The 15,000-nt window shown below is 43.2% G+C and overlaps 1 protein-coding gene across 2 annotated transcripts; it reads left to right on the top strand.

Moving 5' to 3' along the window:
• The first annotated feature begins 54 nt into the window (after positions 1–54).
• Positions 55–13,868, top strand: SDHAF2 (succinate dehydrogenase complex assembly factor 2). 2 transcript variants are annotated; one of them, XM_021684903.1, is made up of 4 exons: positions 55–162; positions 3,835–4,058; positions 4,143–4,252; positions 12,987–13,868. In XM_021684903.1, exons 1-4 carry the CDS (start codon positions 127–129, stop codon positions 13,115–13,117), a joined length of 501 nt encoding a protein of 166 aa, XP_021540578.1. In that variant the 5' UTR covers positions 55–126; the 3' UTR covers positions 13,118–13,868. The 2 variants fall into 2 exon arrangements, with proteins under 2 accessions (XP_021540578.1, XP_021540579.1); XM_021684904.2 differs by lacking the exon at positions 55–162 and adding an exon at positions 270–323 and having other exon boundaries at positions 12,987–13,867.
• The last annotated feature ends 1,132 nt before the right edge of the window (positions 13,869–15,000 follow it).

The following is a 15,000-nucleotide window of genomic DNA, read 5'->3' as shown; positions in this document are numbered from 1 at the left end:
CCACTTCCGCCATACGCAGGGACGCATCTTCCGGCTCAGGCCCTTCAGCGCTGAAGTCCGTACTTCAGGCGTCCGGAAGTTCCCGGAAGTGGCCCGGCCGTAGGCTTCCGGTGTGGGTCGGGAAGGATGGCGGTGGCCACCATGTTCCCGGGTCTGGCACGGGTGAGGAGAGTGGAGGTTTTAGGGTCCTGGGCAGGCCGTAGTGGGGATTGAGTCTCGTCTTCCAACGCAGTCATGGAGACTGCGAGGAGCATCCAGCTGCCTGATAGCCCAGGGCAAGGGCAGAACCAAGGAGAGACCGCCTTGCAACATAGGAAATTCAGGTCACATCCACTCTTTTCTTAGCCCACTGTGTGCCTGTCGCGTTCAGAGACCCAATTCAGATTTCACCTGTTTCCCAGGTGGAGCTGGCTGCACCGCCTCTGTGCGCCGCTTCTCTGTGTTCTTAGGTCTGTTCTTTTGGCTAATGCCTGTTATGATTCCACTTAAGATCATTTTTTTTTTTAATTGTAGGCTTTTCACACTGTGAACTTCTCTCAGTACTACTTTTGTGCTTCTTCTCATAATTTTTTTGTATCTTGCGTTTTCGTTGGTCTCAAGATATTTTCGAATTCCCCTTTTGATTTCTTCTTTGACCCATTTGAACTATTGGTTATTCATGAGCTATAGAGTGTGTTAATTTTCACATATTGGTGAATTTTCCAGTGTTCCTTCTGTTGATCTCTAGTTTCATTTCACTGTTGTCATTTCTATCATTTTAATCTTTTTTAATTTGGTAAGACTTGTTTTGCAACCTAAGGTGATCTATCTTGGAGAGTGTTCCCATCCAAGGAATACATCCTTGAAAATAATGTAATCTGCTGTTGGGTGAAATGTTCTATACGTGTCCGTTTTGGTCCATTTGGTCTATAGTGTTGTTCAGGTCTTCTATTTATTGATCTTCTATCTAGATGGTCTATCCATTACTGAATGTGGAATATTGAAATCTATTTTTATTGTATTGCTGTTTATTTCCCCCTTCAGTTCTGTCAGTTTGCTTCATATGTTTGGTGCTCTGATGTTGTTTGTATATATAATTGTTTTATATTCCTGGTACATTTACCCCGTTATCATTATATAGTAATGTACCATATCTCTCGTGACAATTTTTGACTTAAAGCTTGTTTTGACTGACATAAGGAGGGCCATCTTTGCTCTTTGGCTACCCTTTGCATGGAATATCTTTTTTCATCGTTTTGCTTTCAGCCTATGTATTCTTATATCTAAAAGGAGTCTGTAGTAACAGCATATAGTTGAATCCTGGTTTGTTTGTTTTTTTTTAAGATTTTATTTATTTTTTTGACAGAGCAAGAGCACAAGCAGGGGGAACAGTAGAGGTAGAGGGAGAAGCAGACTCCCCGCCAAGCAGGGAGCCCAATGCGGGGCTCGATCCCAGGACCCTGAAATCACAACCCGAGCCGAAGGCAGACGGCTTAACCATCTGAGCCACCCAGGCACCCCGGATCCTGTTTTTTAATCCACTTAGGCACTCTAGTGTTTTGATTGGACAGTTTAGTTCATTTACGTGTGAAATAATTACTGATCGAGAACTTATTGCCATTTTATTAATTGTTTTCTATCAGTCTTATAGCTTTGTGTTTCACTGTCTTTTGTGTGTGTGTGTGTGTTTGTGTGGAGACAAGCTTTAATCCCTTTCTCAGTTTCTATTGTGTATCTTCTATGGATGTGTTCTTCTTGGTTACCATGGGTCTTACATAAAACGTAATAATCTATTTTAAGCTGATAACAATTTAACTTCAGTTACGTACCAAAAAAACTACTCTTTTACTTCTCACAGTTTACATTATTGATACCATAATTACATATATTTTTTTAAAAGATTTATTTATTTGAGAGAGAACACGCATGTGTACAGAGGTGGGGGGGGTGGGGAGGAAGGGGCAGAGGGAGAGCGTCCCAAGCCGACTTGCAGAGCCCCAGCACAGGGCTGGATCTCAGGACCCTGAGATCACGACCCAAGCAGAAACCAAGAGTCGGTCGCTTAACTATCTGTACCGCCCAGGCGCCCCCACAATTACATATTTTTGTGTTGTATATCCATTAGCTTATGTTTTTCTATTTTAACTTTTATACCAGAATTATGTACCACTATTACAGTATCCTGTATTTGTCATATATTTATTTTTACCAGTGATCTTTATGCTTTCATATGCTTTTGTGTTGCTGTCTATTGTCCTTTGGGTCCTTTGGACTTCTTGAATTTGGATGTTCATTTCTTTCGCCAAATTTGGGAAGTTTTTAGCCATTTCTTTGTATTATTATTATTATTATTTTGAGTATGCTATATCCCAACGTGAGGCTTGAACTCATGACCCCGAGATCAAGAGTGGCATGCTCTACTGACTGAGCCAGCCAGCTGCCCCTCGCCATTTTTTTAAATAAGCTTTCTGCCCCTTTCTCTTTTCTCCTCCTGGGTTCCCATAATATTTATATTGGTCTGCTTGATGATGTCCTATAAGTCCCTTGGGTGCATTTCAATCTTTTTCATTCTTTTCTTTTTCTTCATCTGATTGGGAAATTTCAAATGACCTGTCTTTGAGTTCACTGATTCTTTCTTCAGCTTGATCAAGTCTGCCGGTTAACCCCCGTAGTGAATTTTTTTCATTTGGTTATTGTATTCTTCAGTTCCAAAATTTGTTTGGTTCTTTTTAATATTTCTTCTGTTGATAATTCTGTTCATGCCTTGTTTTCGTAAGCTAATTGAACATTTTGTTGACAGTTGTTTTGAATTCTTTGTCAGGATATTCATATGCCTCTGTTTCTTTAGGGTCGGCTTCTAGAGATTTATTTTGTTCCTTTGATTGGGCCATGTATTCCTGTTTCTTCATGTCCCTTGCAACCTTATGTTGGATCCACACTTGAAAAAAGTCACCCCTCCCAGTCTTTTTGGACTGGCTTTGTACAAAGAAAGACCTTCACCAGTCAGCTTGGCTAGAGATTCCAGGAGTCTCTCAGACTTTTTGTGTGGCTAGGTCTTCTCTAGGCTTGTGCATGTAAATTCACAGTTCAAGGATTTGCTGGCTTCTTTTTTCAGGAGTCTCTGACCTGGTTTCTGGATTTCTCATAAAGGGAATTGTTGAGTTGGTGTCTCTGTGAGAGAGAGTGTGGGACTTCCTGTTCCATCATCTTGCTGGTGTCACCTCCTTCTCACTGCATCTTGATAGGTTTTGCCCTTCTCTAGATTGGGAGCCTTTGGGGGATTAGGGACCATGCCATCACTGTATGCTCAGATTTCAACACAAGCAGGTGACTAAAATATATACCATCCTATAAGAATTTTAAGGGAATATAAAGGAAGGAGAAAATATTTATGCTGGAGAATTTCCGGAAAGGTACTAGTTAAGAGCACATTTGCAGTTAGGGTTGGGTTCCAATCCTAACTGCGGTGAGTATTTGGGTGACCTTGGTAAGTTATTTAACCTCTCTGAGCCTCAGCTTCCTATGCTATAAAGTGGGGACAGTATCAACATAACTTTTTTTTTTTTTAAAGATTTTATTTATTTATTTGACAGAGAGGGAACACAAGCAGGGGGAGTGGGTGAGGGAGATGCAGGCTTCCTGCTGAGCAGGGAGCCCGATGCAGGTCTCGATTCCAGGACCTGGGATCGTGATCTCAGCCAAAGGCAGACACTTAAAGAAAAAAAAAAAAATTTTCCCCTTAACATAATTAAAAAAAAAGAACTAAATGAGATTGAATGCATTTAGCACCTAGTAAGTGTTGAGTGAATGACAGTGATGGTCAGTCCTCATAAAGATGTTTGTGGTTTATTTCAGATGCTTGCTCTGTCAAGGCGCCATCTAGTGTCTCCTTTGCTCAGCACATCATCTTTCAGCCGTTTCTACAGAGGTGACAGCCCAACAGATTCCCAAAAAGACATGATTGAAATCCCTTTGCCTCCATGGCAGGAGCGAACTGATGAGTCCATAGAAACCAAAAGAGCCCGGCTGCTCTATGAGAGCAGAAAGAGGGGAATGTTGGAAAACTGTATTCTGCTTAGGTAGGGAAATATGAGACTTCATGTCACTTTCTCTTTTATTGGAGATAGCTTTTTCAACTTTGTTCTCTCTCTTTCTTGTTTTAGCCTCTTTGCTAAAGAATATCTGCACCACATGACTGAGAAACAGCTGAACCTCTATGATCGTCTGATTAATGAGCCCAGTAATGACTGGGATATTTACTACTGGGCCACAGGTACTGGGCATGATCAGCAAGCAGCATGATGTGAAAAATAGGATGACTCGCACTGATTTGGGTCTGGAATTGTGTCCTAGGCAATTTTTTTCTTTGTTCATGCAGTCGATCCTCAACCCCAGCACTCTCCAAATTTTTCAAAGTGTGCAAAATTGTTTTATTAAAGTTATTTGTTTGCAAGCAATAGACACCTGTCTAACCTAAGCAAAAGGGGAGTTTAGTGGAATGGTGTGGAAAGGCAGAGTTACAGAAAAACCAGGCTGAGAATGGTGTGGAACCTGACAGCTCTAGAAAGCTGCATAGCAAGAGTTCCTCGATAGTTTCACTCCAGCACTGCCTTTGGGAAGAACAGTTCTCACTGTGTATAGTTAGGATTAGCTTTGACTATCAGGTTAAAAAAAAAAAATCAAAACAATAATAGCCTAAACAAATCAGGACTGTATTTCTCTCTCATAACAGCAGTCCAGCGGTAGGCATTCTATTCAGAAGTCATGAGGTCCAGATTCCCCTTGATGTGTTCCTTCATCCTCAGCATGTGCCATCTACCTTGTGGTCAAAGGTGGTTGCTGTGACTCTCTCTGTCACGTCTGTGTTTCAGCCAGGAGAAAATGTGTAGAAGCACACGCCTTATTTTTTATAAATCCTTCTCAGGAGGTTATGCACCACACTTCCACTAGTTTTCCATTGGCCACAGTTCAGTCACATGATGACGCCTAATGATGATGAAAAAATAATAGAGTCTATTTCATGCATCCAGTTACATCGGGAGTTCTCTTGTCAAGGAAAAATGGGAGAATGGATATTAGGGTACATCTCATCCATTTCTGTCACACTCTGGGTCTTCTGGTTTTATGTTTCCAGTCCAGATATGAGTCATAAAACAGAAACCATTCTGTAGGTTCTGAGTGTAAAGTGTGATAATACAGAGTCTCGAGGCATATATAAACATTGGGAAGCCCACAAAATATAAAATATTTACTCTCTGGTCCTTTAGTATTGAGTAAAAGTCCATCATGTGACTGTACCCCCACAGTTTATCTGTTGACCAGGTGAGGGACGTCAGGGTGTTTCCAGTGTTCGGCGAGAATCTGAATAAAGCCACTATAAGCGTTGGCATATAGCTTTTTGTGGGTGTAGGTTGTAGTTTTTCTTGGGTAAATACCCAGGAGAAGGGTCACTGAGTCACATGGTAGGAGTTACGACAAACTTTCTCTCTCACGGGGCAGGGAGGAAGTACTTGAGGCCGTGCAGACTGTACAGTCTTCCCTGCTGCCGTTGGAGCGCGCACACTGCTCCGGTGTCGCAGTCACATTTTACTGACAGACACTGAACTTGAAATTTCATAGAATTTTCATGTGTCACGAAATACCCTTTTGACTTTTTTCCTGAACCATTTAAAAGTCATTCTTCGCACACAGGCCGTACAAAAACCGGCAGGAGGCCGTAGTTTGCTCCCTCCTGTGTTGAGTAGAAGAAACCAGGCTCACAGTCCAGCCATCCATACTGTATGATACCATTTTTATGATATTCTGGGAAGGGCAAGACTGTAGGGGCAGAAAACAAACTAGCAGTTGTTGGATTGGATGTGAAGTTCCCCATCCTTACCAGCACTTGGTATTATCAGGATTTTATTTGTTTTTGTTTTTAGCCATTCTAAGAAATAGGCAGTGATATTTCACTGTAGTGAATTGGCATGGCCCTGATGATAAGGATATTGAGAGTCTTTTTTTTTTTTTTTAAAGATTTTATTTTTATTTACTTGACAGAGAGAGACACAGTAAGAGAGGGAACACAAGCAGGGGGATTGGGAGAGGGAGAAGCAGGCCTCCCGTAGAGCAGGGAGACCAATGTGGGGCTTGATTCCAGGACCCTGGGATCATGACCTGAGCCGAAGGCAGACGGCTGAGCCACCCAGGCGCCCCTTGAGGGTCTTTTTTAAGTGCTTATTTGCCATTCATACATCTTTGCTAGTATGTCTCTTCAAATCTTAGCCCACCTTTTTTTTTTTCTTAATTGGGTTGGTTCGTTTTCTAATTGAGTTTTGAGTGTTCCTTACTGATGTCAGATTCAAATCCTTTGTCAGATACGTGTCCTGCAAATTTCTTTCTCCTTGCTTATGGCTTGTCTTTGCATTTTCTTAACATTGTCTTTCGAGAGCAGTTTTTAATTTTGGTGAAGTACAATGTTTTATTTGGTGAGTTAGTGGATTGTGCTTTTCATACTGTGTCTAATAATCTGCCTTATCCAAAGTCACAAAGATTTTCTCTGTTTTCTTCTAGGAATTTTATAGTTTTAGAATCACCTGTTCAGTTTCTCCAAAAAAAAACCCAAAACAAAACAGAAAAATCCCTACTTGGATTTTGATTGGAGTTGTGTTGATCAACAGATCAATTTGGGAAAATTCCTTTAGCAATTTAGAATTGTCTAATCTATGAACATGCTGTATCTCCATTTATTTTGGTCTTTGACTTTTTTTTTTAACATTTATTTAATATTTTTAAAAATTTATTTATTTGAGGGCGCCTGGGTGGCTCAGTTGGTTAAGCGACTGCCTTCGGCTCAGGTCATGATCCTGGAGTCCCGGGATCGAGTCCCGCATCGGGCTCCCTGCTCAGCAGGGGGTCTGCTTCTCCCTCTGCCCTCTTCCCTCTCGTGCTCTCTGTCTCTCATTCTCTCTCTCAAATAAATAAATAAAATCTTTAAAAAAAAAATTATTTATTTGAGATAGAGAGTGAGCACATGAGCTGGGGAGAGGGACAGAGGGAGAGGGAGAAGCCAACTTCCTGCTGAGGAGGGACCCTGACATGGAGCCTGACATGGTGCTCGATCCCAGGACCTTGAGATCATGACCTGAGCCAAAGGCAGACGCTTAATCGACTGAGCCACTCAGGCACCCTTAGGTCTTTGACTTCTTTAATCAGCATATTATCTATTGTTGTATAACAAATTACCCCAAAACTTACTGGCTTTAAACAAACCCACCTTTAATATCTCAGCCTTTCTGTGGATCTGGAATCCAGTCATGGCTTAGTTGGGTGCTGTGCTTTACTCTGTCACGAAGTTACAATCAAGGTGTCAGCCTGGGGTCGGGTTTCATCTGGAGGCTCAGCTAGGGGAGGATCTGCTTTAAGTTCTCTCTGGTGTTGGCACGATTAAGTTCCTCATAGATTCCCCACCTGCAGGCCTAAGTTCTTTGCTGGCTGTTGCCTAGAGGCTGTCTTCTGTTCCTTGTCCCAAGGGCCTCTCCTACTTGGAAACTTGCTTCTTCAAAGCGTGCAAGCCAAGAAGGCAAGAGAGGAGTCTGCTAGCAAGATGGACGTCTCGGTATTTTGTAACCTAATCACGGAAATTACATTGTGTTATCCTTGCTGTATTCTCTTGGTTAGAATCAAGTCATTAGGTCCAGCCCAGGGCAGGGGGTAGGGGTGAGAATCACACAAGAGCATGATACATGGAGGTGGAGATCATTGGGGGCCATCCTAGAAGTCTGACTGCTACAATCCATCTTTTGTAGTTTTCAGTATATTTTGGACATATTTTGCTGGATTTGTACCTAAGTATTTCATATATTTTGGTGCTATTATAAATGGTACTTTAAGAAAAATTTTCAATTTCCCGTTGTTGGTAGAATGCAGAAATACAGTTGATTTTGGTATACTGTGACCTTGCTAAGCTCACTCAGATCTAGAAGCTGTTTTGTAGATTCTTTGGGATTTTCTGTGTAGACAGCTGTGTCATCTGTGAACAGAGAATGTTTTCTTCTTTTCCAGTCTGTATGCCCTTTATATCTTTAATTTGCTTTATTGCACTGTCTGGGCTCTCCGGTGTAATGCTGAATAGTAGCAGTGAGAGCATCCTTGGCTTGTTCCCAGCGTTAGGGGGAAAGTATTCAGTCCTTCACTATTAATATACTGTTAACTGTAGATTAGTCGTAAATGCCTTTTATCAGATTGAGAAAATTTCATTCCGCTTGTAGTATATTGAGCCTTTTTTCATAAATAGATGTTGAATTTTGTCAGGTGCTTTCTAGGCATTTCTGTAGAGGTGATAATTTGTTTGGTCATATGATTTCTTTCCCCTTAGTTTATTAATATGATGAATTTTTGATTGATTGATTTTCAAATATTGAACCAACCTTGCATTCCCGTGATAAACACCACCTGGTCTTTATGTATTGTTTGATTTGATTTGCTAATATTTTGAGGATCTTTGTATCTGTCTTCATGGGGGTTTTCTTGTAGTGTTACCTGGTTTTGATCAGGGTAATGCTGGCTTCATAAAATGAGTTGTGAAGTGTTCTCCTCTTTCATTTTCTAGAAGAGTATATAGAGTTGGTATTATTTCTTTTTTAAATATTTGGTAGAATTTGCTAGGGAAGCCTTCTGGATCTGAGGTTTTCTCTGTTGGAAGTTTTTAACTGTAAGGTCTAATTTCTTTTAATAGCTATGGAACAATTCAAGTTACCTGTTTCTTGGGTGAGGTTTGTTAGTGTGTCTTTAATAAATTTGGCCACATCACATAAGCTGTTAAATCTATGGATATAAAGTTGTGGTCATATTCCCTTTTTCTTTAAATGTCTGAAGAGCTGTAGTAAGGTCCCTCCTTTATTTCTAATATTGGTGATTTGTGGGGTTTTTCTTTTTTCTTGATCAGTCTGGCTAAAAGTTTATCAATTTTACTTATTTTCTCAGAGAACCAGCTTTCGATTTCGTTTTTTTCTCTATTTTTCTTTTTCTAATTTCATTGATGTCTGCTCTTTATTTCCTTTTTTTCTGCTTGTCTCGGGCTTAATTTGCTCTTATTTTTTAGTTTCATAAGGTGGAAGTTGAGCTCATTGATTTGAGACCTCCTTTTCAACTGTAAGCATTTAATGCTATGAATTTCCCTCTGAGCACTGCTTTTTAGTTTCATGTTGCAAATTTGGATGTGTTATCTTTTTCATTCAATTTCTAATTTCCCTTCTGACTTCCTCTTTGACCCATGAGTTGTTTAGAAGTTTCTTTCTTTTTTAAAAAGATTTTATTTATTTATTTGACAGCGAGAGAACACAAGCAGAGGGAGGAGCAGATTCCCCACTGAGCAGGGAACCTGACTTGGGACTCCTCGATTCCAGGATCCTGGGACTCAACTGAGCCACCCAGGCGCCCCTAAATTATAATTTTTATAGTATGTCTTATATATGTACAATAATAAATAACAGTGTATCAAATATATTTTATATTTACCTCTATTTTAGTTCTCTCTGGAGATCTTCATTTCTTTGTATAGATCCATGTTTCTATCTGGTATCCTATTCCTTCTGCCTGAAGAACTTCCTTTAATATTTCTTGTAGTGCAGCTCTGCTATTAGGAATTATCCCTGTTTTTGTCATTTTTAGGAGGTATTTTCACTGGCTATAGAGTTCCAGGTTCACAGTATTTTCTTTCAGCACTTTACAGGGGCCCATTTGTTTTGCTGTTAGTGTGCAGGATTGAGTCTGTCTGGTTGGGAGCTGTGCTGGGTTTGGGTTTGCTGTTTTGGTTACCTTCATCATACCTTTAACTTCCAATTCCTATAGCGTTACCATGTGCTGTTTCCTGGTGTGTGTAGTTTCTGACAAGAGGTCCGCTTTGTCTCTTTATTCCTATATATGTAATGTATCTTTTCTTCCTGAATGTATACAGCATTTCATCTTTGGTTTTTAGCTGTTGAATATGATATGTCTTGATGTTTGTTCTTGGTATTTTTCCTGCTTGGGTTCTCTGGGCATGTTGGATCCCATTACACTGCTTACTTTTACCCTACAGCTTTTGGATTCTGTTTTGTGTCTTTAAGTCTTTTCTTTTTATGTATCAGTTTGGGGAATTTGTATTGTGTAAGACTAATTGACCTGTCTTCCAGTTCGCCAGTTCTTTCCTTGACTGCAGTGTTGAGTCTCTTGATGAGCCTGTTGAGGTCAGTCTGCTCATTTGCTACTGTATTTTTATTTTTAACATTTACATTTGGCTTTGACAATTTCCAGCTCTTTAGTGGAGTTGCTCATCTGTTCCTACATTTTGTCTACTTTTTCTGCTAGAGCCTTTAACATATTCCTTTTTTTTTTTTTTTTAGATTTTATTTATTTGAGAGAGAGAATGGGAGAGAGAGAGAGGGCATGAGCAGGGGAAAGGGCAGAGGGAGAAGCAGACTCCCTGCTGAGTGGGGAGCCTGATGCAAGGCTCGATCCCGGGACCCCGGGATCATGACCTGAGCTGAAGGCAGACACTTGACTGAGTCACCCAGGTGCCCCTTGTCTACTTTTTCTACTAGAACCTTTAATATTTTAGTTATTATTTTTTTAAGATTTTATTTATTTGAGAGAGAGAGAGAGAGGGCATGAGCAGGGGGAAGGGCAGAGGGAGAAGCAGACTCCCCGCTGAGCAGGAAGCCTGATGTAGGGCTTCATCCCGTGACTCCAGGATCATGACCCAAGCCTAAGGCAGATGCTTAAATGACTGAGCCACCCAGGTGCCCTAACATGTTAATTATTTTAAATTCCGTAATAGTTGTAACATATGGGTCATCCCCAAGGCTTTTTCTATTGATTGCTTTGTCCCTTCACAGTGTGTTGTGTTTTTCTTCTTCTGTGCATATGTGTATCTCAAAATTTTTGATTGAGCGTTAGACATTATAAGTAAGACCGTAAAGAGCGAAGTAAATAGTATTTATGCCTAGAAATGGGCATGCTTTCAGTAGGCTGTTAGTATGGGGATCAAGTCAGTCTAGTTAGGAGTTAAGCTCACCTAGATTCTGTTACTGCTTTGCTCCCCTTCACCGCAGCATAAGCCTCTGTTGCTACCATCTGCGTAGAGCAGGGCCTGAGTTTCTGGAGGATATTTCTCCATGTTCCTGTTCTACCCTCAGCTCTCAGCCTTCCTTCCTCCTATTTCTTTCTTTTTTTTTTTTTTTAAGATTTTATTTATTTATTTGACAGAGAGAGAGATCACAAGTAGGCAGACAGGCAGGCAGAGGGAGAGGGAGAAGCAGGCTCCCTGCTGAGCACAGAGCCTGATGTGGGGCTCGATCCCAGGACCCTGGGATCATGACCTGAGCCGAAGGCAGATGCTTAACCATCTGAGCCAGCCATGCGTCCCCCTCCTATTTCTGTGCCTCAAAGGGAATCTCTATGCTCTTGCCCTTTCCCGGCAGTAGATCTCTCTTACTTCCCACTTGCGGGGAGCGAAGTTGGGAGGGCAGTCTCCATTATCCTGGTTCACCTTCAGTCCCTGTGGCCCCGGGTCTTGGGTGGGCTTTCTCCGTGGCCCTGTCTGTCCCACAGGACGAGTTTTTTTTTCCCTTTTCTCTTTTCACCATCCCAAATGGGTCCTCACATGTTCCAAGTAGGAGACAGGATTTGCAGACCTACTCCCAGTCTCTTAAGGCTTTTATTTGGTAGAGGAGAAGGGCTGGGCTAGGCTTTATGCTTTTTTTGCGGTGTTGGCTGCTTCGCTGCTCCTGGCCTTACATCTCTGAGGGAGGCATTCTCCCGCCTCTTGCTCTGAACCTGGTCTTGGTCAGGAGCACACTCTGGGGCGTGTACTCACTCGTGTGGTGTCTGTGGCTAGCCGCTACTTGGCTTGTAGCAGTTGGTTAAAAATTTTAGCCGAACTCTTCTTACCTGTCCGGATGGTATCCAGTGTCTCTTCTTCCTGGGCCCTGTCTCAGGCAAGCAGGTGCTCATGTACAGTTTCTCCTTTGAGGGGCTTCTCTTCCCTTAGATTTTATTCTACTTGGTTGCCCTGTGACCTCGGTTCTTGGATGACTTCACAGAAAGTCATGCTATTTGTAGTTTTTCTGAGCACAGTGTTCTTTCCAGCTCGCACAGTCCTTGGGGGAAGCCTAAACCTCCTGGACTTTATTTCGATCATTACCAAAAAAACCCAACACCAATCCCACTAGATGCTGGGCTCTGTGCTGAGTGAGGGGGAATTAAGCTTTGAGGAATTCTCTCTCCTAGCGTTGTAGTCTTGATAGGAGGGTCATTCTCGAGCACGTTACCTAAGCTTCCCCCGTGGGAAGCTTTGCTTGTAATTGGAATCTTAAGCGATGTCTCTAGGTGGAGAGGTGGGAGGTAAGCAGGCATACTGGGCCCCCTTGCACACCCCAAAGACAGCAGTCTCGTGGCTTTGCTGTCCATGCCCTTGTGGCCTCTCCATCCACATCTGGTTCTCCAGGTTCATGTCCATTTTGTGTACCTCTGATAGCCTTCTAATGAATTCTTTTTTGCTGAAGTTGGTAGAGCTACTAGTCTGTCATGTACAACCTAGGACTTCTGCCTCAGGAAATGTATAAGCTGGAAGGAGAAACACAATACCCAGAAAACACTGAAATACCAAGTGCAGAGCAAAATAGTGCCGCCGAGCTTGGACAGGCCAGGAGTCAGCCGACTTGTTCATAAAAGGCCAGACGGTAAATAGTTTAGTCTTGTGGCCATATGGTCTCCATTGCCAACTACTCACCTCTACCATCCTAGTGCAAAAGCAGCGTGGACAGCACGTAAACAGTTGGGAGCAGCTGTTCCAGTAGAGCTGTTCACATGTGCAGGCAGCCATGGTTCGCTAGCTCCCACTATAGGCCATCGTGTATATTTAGAGGAAGAGTAGAGACAGGCTGTATATCTACTGGTTCTTTGCAAAGGCCAGAGTTTCAAGAGTCAGGGTCCCCATGCCTGAGTATTAATGGACATCATTCTTTCTGCCCATTCTTCTCTTGCAGAAGCAAAACCGGCCCCAGAAATATTTGAAAATGAAGTCATGGCACTGCTGAGAGACTTTGCTAAAAACAAAAACAAAGAGCAGAGGCTGCGCGCCCCAGATCTGGAATACCTCTTCGAAAAGCCGCACTGAGCTGTGCACCACCGCCTGCTGTGGGGGCTCGGTCCACGGACCCTAACTTAGGATAGACACTGGCCTCGACTTCCTGCTTCTCCTGAGACACTCAGCCCACCCAGACTGTTTGTCTTGCTTCAAATGATGGACCCATCTCTCAGGACATGTAAATACTGGGTGTGACTCATTCTAAAACTTTGTTGGTTCAGTTTTAAGACTAAAAGCCGTTGCTGGTGTTGCCGGCACTCTGGCCTGTTTCTCTGGCTCCCGGCTCCCGAGGTGGGCCTCTGCCACAGGAGGGCAGTGTCGGGGAGGGGATGATGCTGGCTCATTGCTTTAGCGGGAAGTGTGTGTGCTCAGTGCAGAGAGGCAGCCAGCTGTGGGGGCTGGGTGGTAAGCTTCCCCAGCAGCCCAGGGCTTTGTTCAAGTGAAATCCCTCCCCCCACCCCCCCTTTCCCACCCAGTAGGGTCCTTCCTGCCAGGGCAGCAGACCCAAGCCCCCTGAGCTGAATCTTTCAGAGGCACGGCAGGCAGAACAGCAGGCAGAACGAGGGCAGCAAGCAGGGATGTGTGGGCATGCTACTGACAAGTCCACATCCTCCTCATCAGATTTTCTCTAGAACGTTCACTCTGTAAACTGAAAGATAATTAAATATTAAAGAATATTTTATGAAGGAAAAATCACAGTTCCCGGCCCTCACACAATTATTTTAATTCTGTCCTCACATAATCCATAGTCATTTGTCTCCAGAGTTATACAAGGTGACAACCACAGGGTTTATCCCCATGTGGCACGATGGCAAACTTTTTCTGTATTTCTGCAGTCTTCCCCATCATTGTAGTTGACAAATTGACAACACATAAGCAGTAACATTTTAGAAGGAATCGGTTGGAAGTGCTGAGCTCCCGGACCGGAAGACTAATGTGTGGCTAGCAGTGGTCTCCCTGGAGGGATTTTGCCTTCAGATCTGTAACCCAGTCAGAGCTGTCAGCACCCGAGCTGGGCCAGGACCAGCCAAGGGTATCGACCTCAGAAGGCAGTCTGGGATGGATGAGCACGGGGTTGGTGATCACAGGAGATGTACGCAGAGAGGAAGTGCCTGCTTCCAGCATTCTGGAGAGCCTCCTCCTGGTCCTCCCTGCCCCTCCGTGTCCCCTGCTAAGGAGAGAAGAGAACTAGCCTTTACTTACACGACCCTGTGAAAGCCTCACAGCACCCCTATGGACAAGTGGTGTTATGCTGATTTTGTAGATGAGAAAGTGGGCCCAGAGAGCAATTTGTCCAAGGTCAAGTAGCTATTTAGTCAGAAAGTGACAATCTCCTTTAGTTCTGCCTCTAAAGCGTATGAACTTTCTACTAGACCACTCTTTACTGGTGGAAACTTAGTAGGAATTCATGCTTTGCAAAGTTAGGGCAAAGACGTGATCATTCTGAGACCGTGAACCTGCCAGGTGCTTTCCAGAGTAAGCCTGTGGCTGCCCAGGGCAGCTCGCGTAAGTAACGGAGCAGTGTCGGCACTGGTTTCAAGTTCGGATCCCGGTTCCGCTGCTCATCTATTGGCTGAGTGCATTGCCCTGAGCCCCCATTCCCTCATCCATAAAATGGGGGTGATGACTCTCCCTATCTTAGCTGATTGTAAGTTTCAGATGAGAAGAGAAAAAGCTCGAAAACTCTTCCACGGCCCCCAGCACACTCAGCTCTATGTAGATATTAGGTGTCAACAACGCTTGATCGAGGCCTCAGCCTGAGCCTTAAAAGCCGCCTCCTAATACCAGTCACTTGGCATGTCACTGAGGTCACCAGAACTCGTGCGGGGCAGTCTCCTGTGCAGGTGGGAAAGCCGAGCCCGCTGGAGAACCACGGGGGTGTCTTAGCAGCTAGGGGAGACAGAAGACGCCCT

The sequence above is a fragment of the Neomonachus schauinslandi genome, chromosome 11, assembly GCF_002201575.2.
Source record: "Neomonachus schauinslandi chromosome 11, ASM220157v2, whole genome shotgun sequence".
Lineage (NCBI taxonomy): Eukaryota > Metazoa > Chordata > Mammalia > Carnivora > Phocidae > Neomonachus > Neomonachus schauinslandi.
The sequence above is the reverse complement of the archived record's forward strand: the minus strand, read 5'-3'. Positions and strand labels throughout refer to the sequence as shown.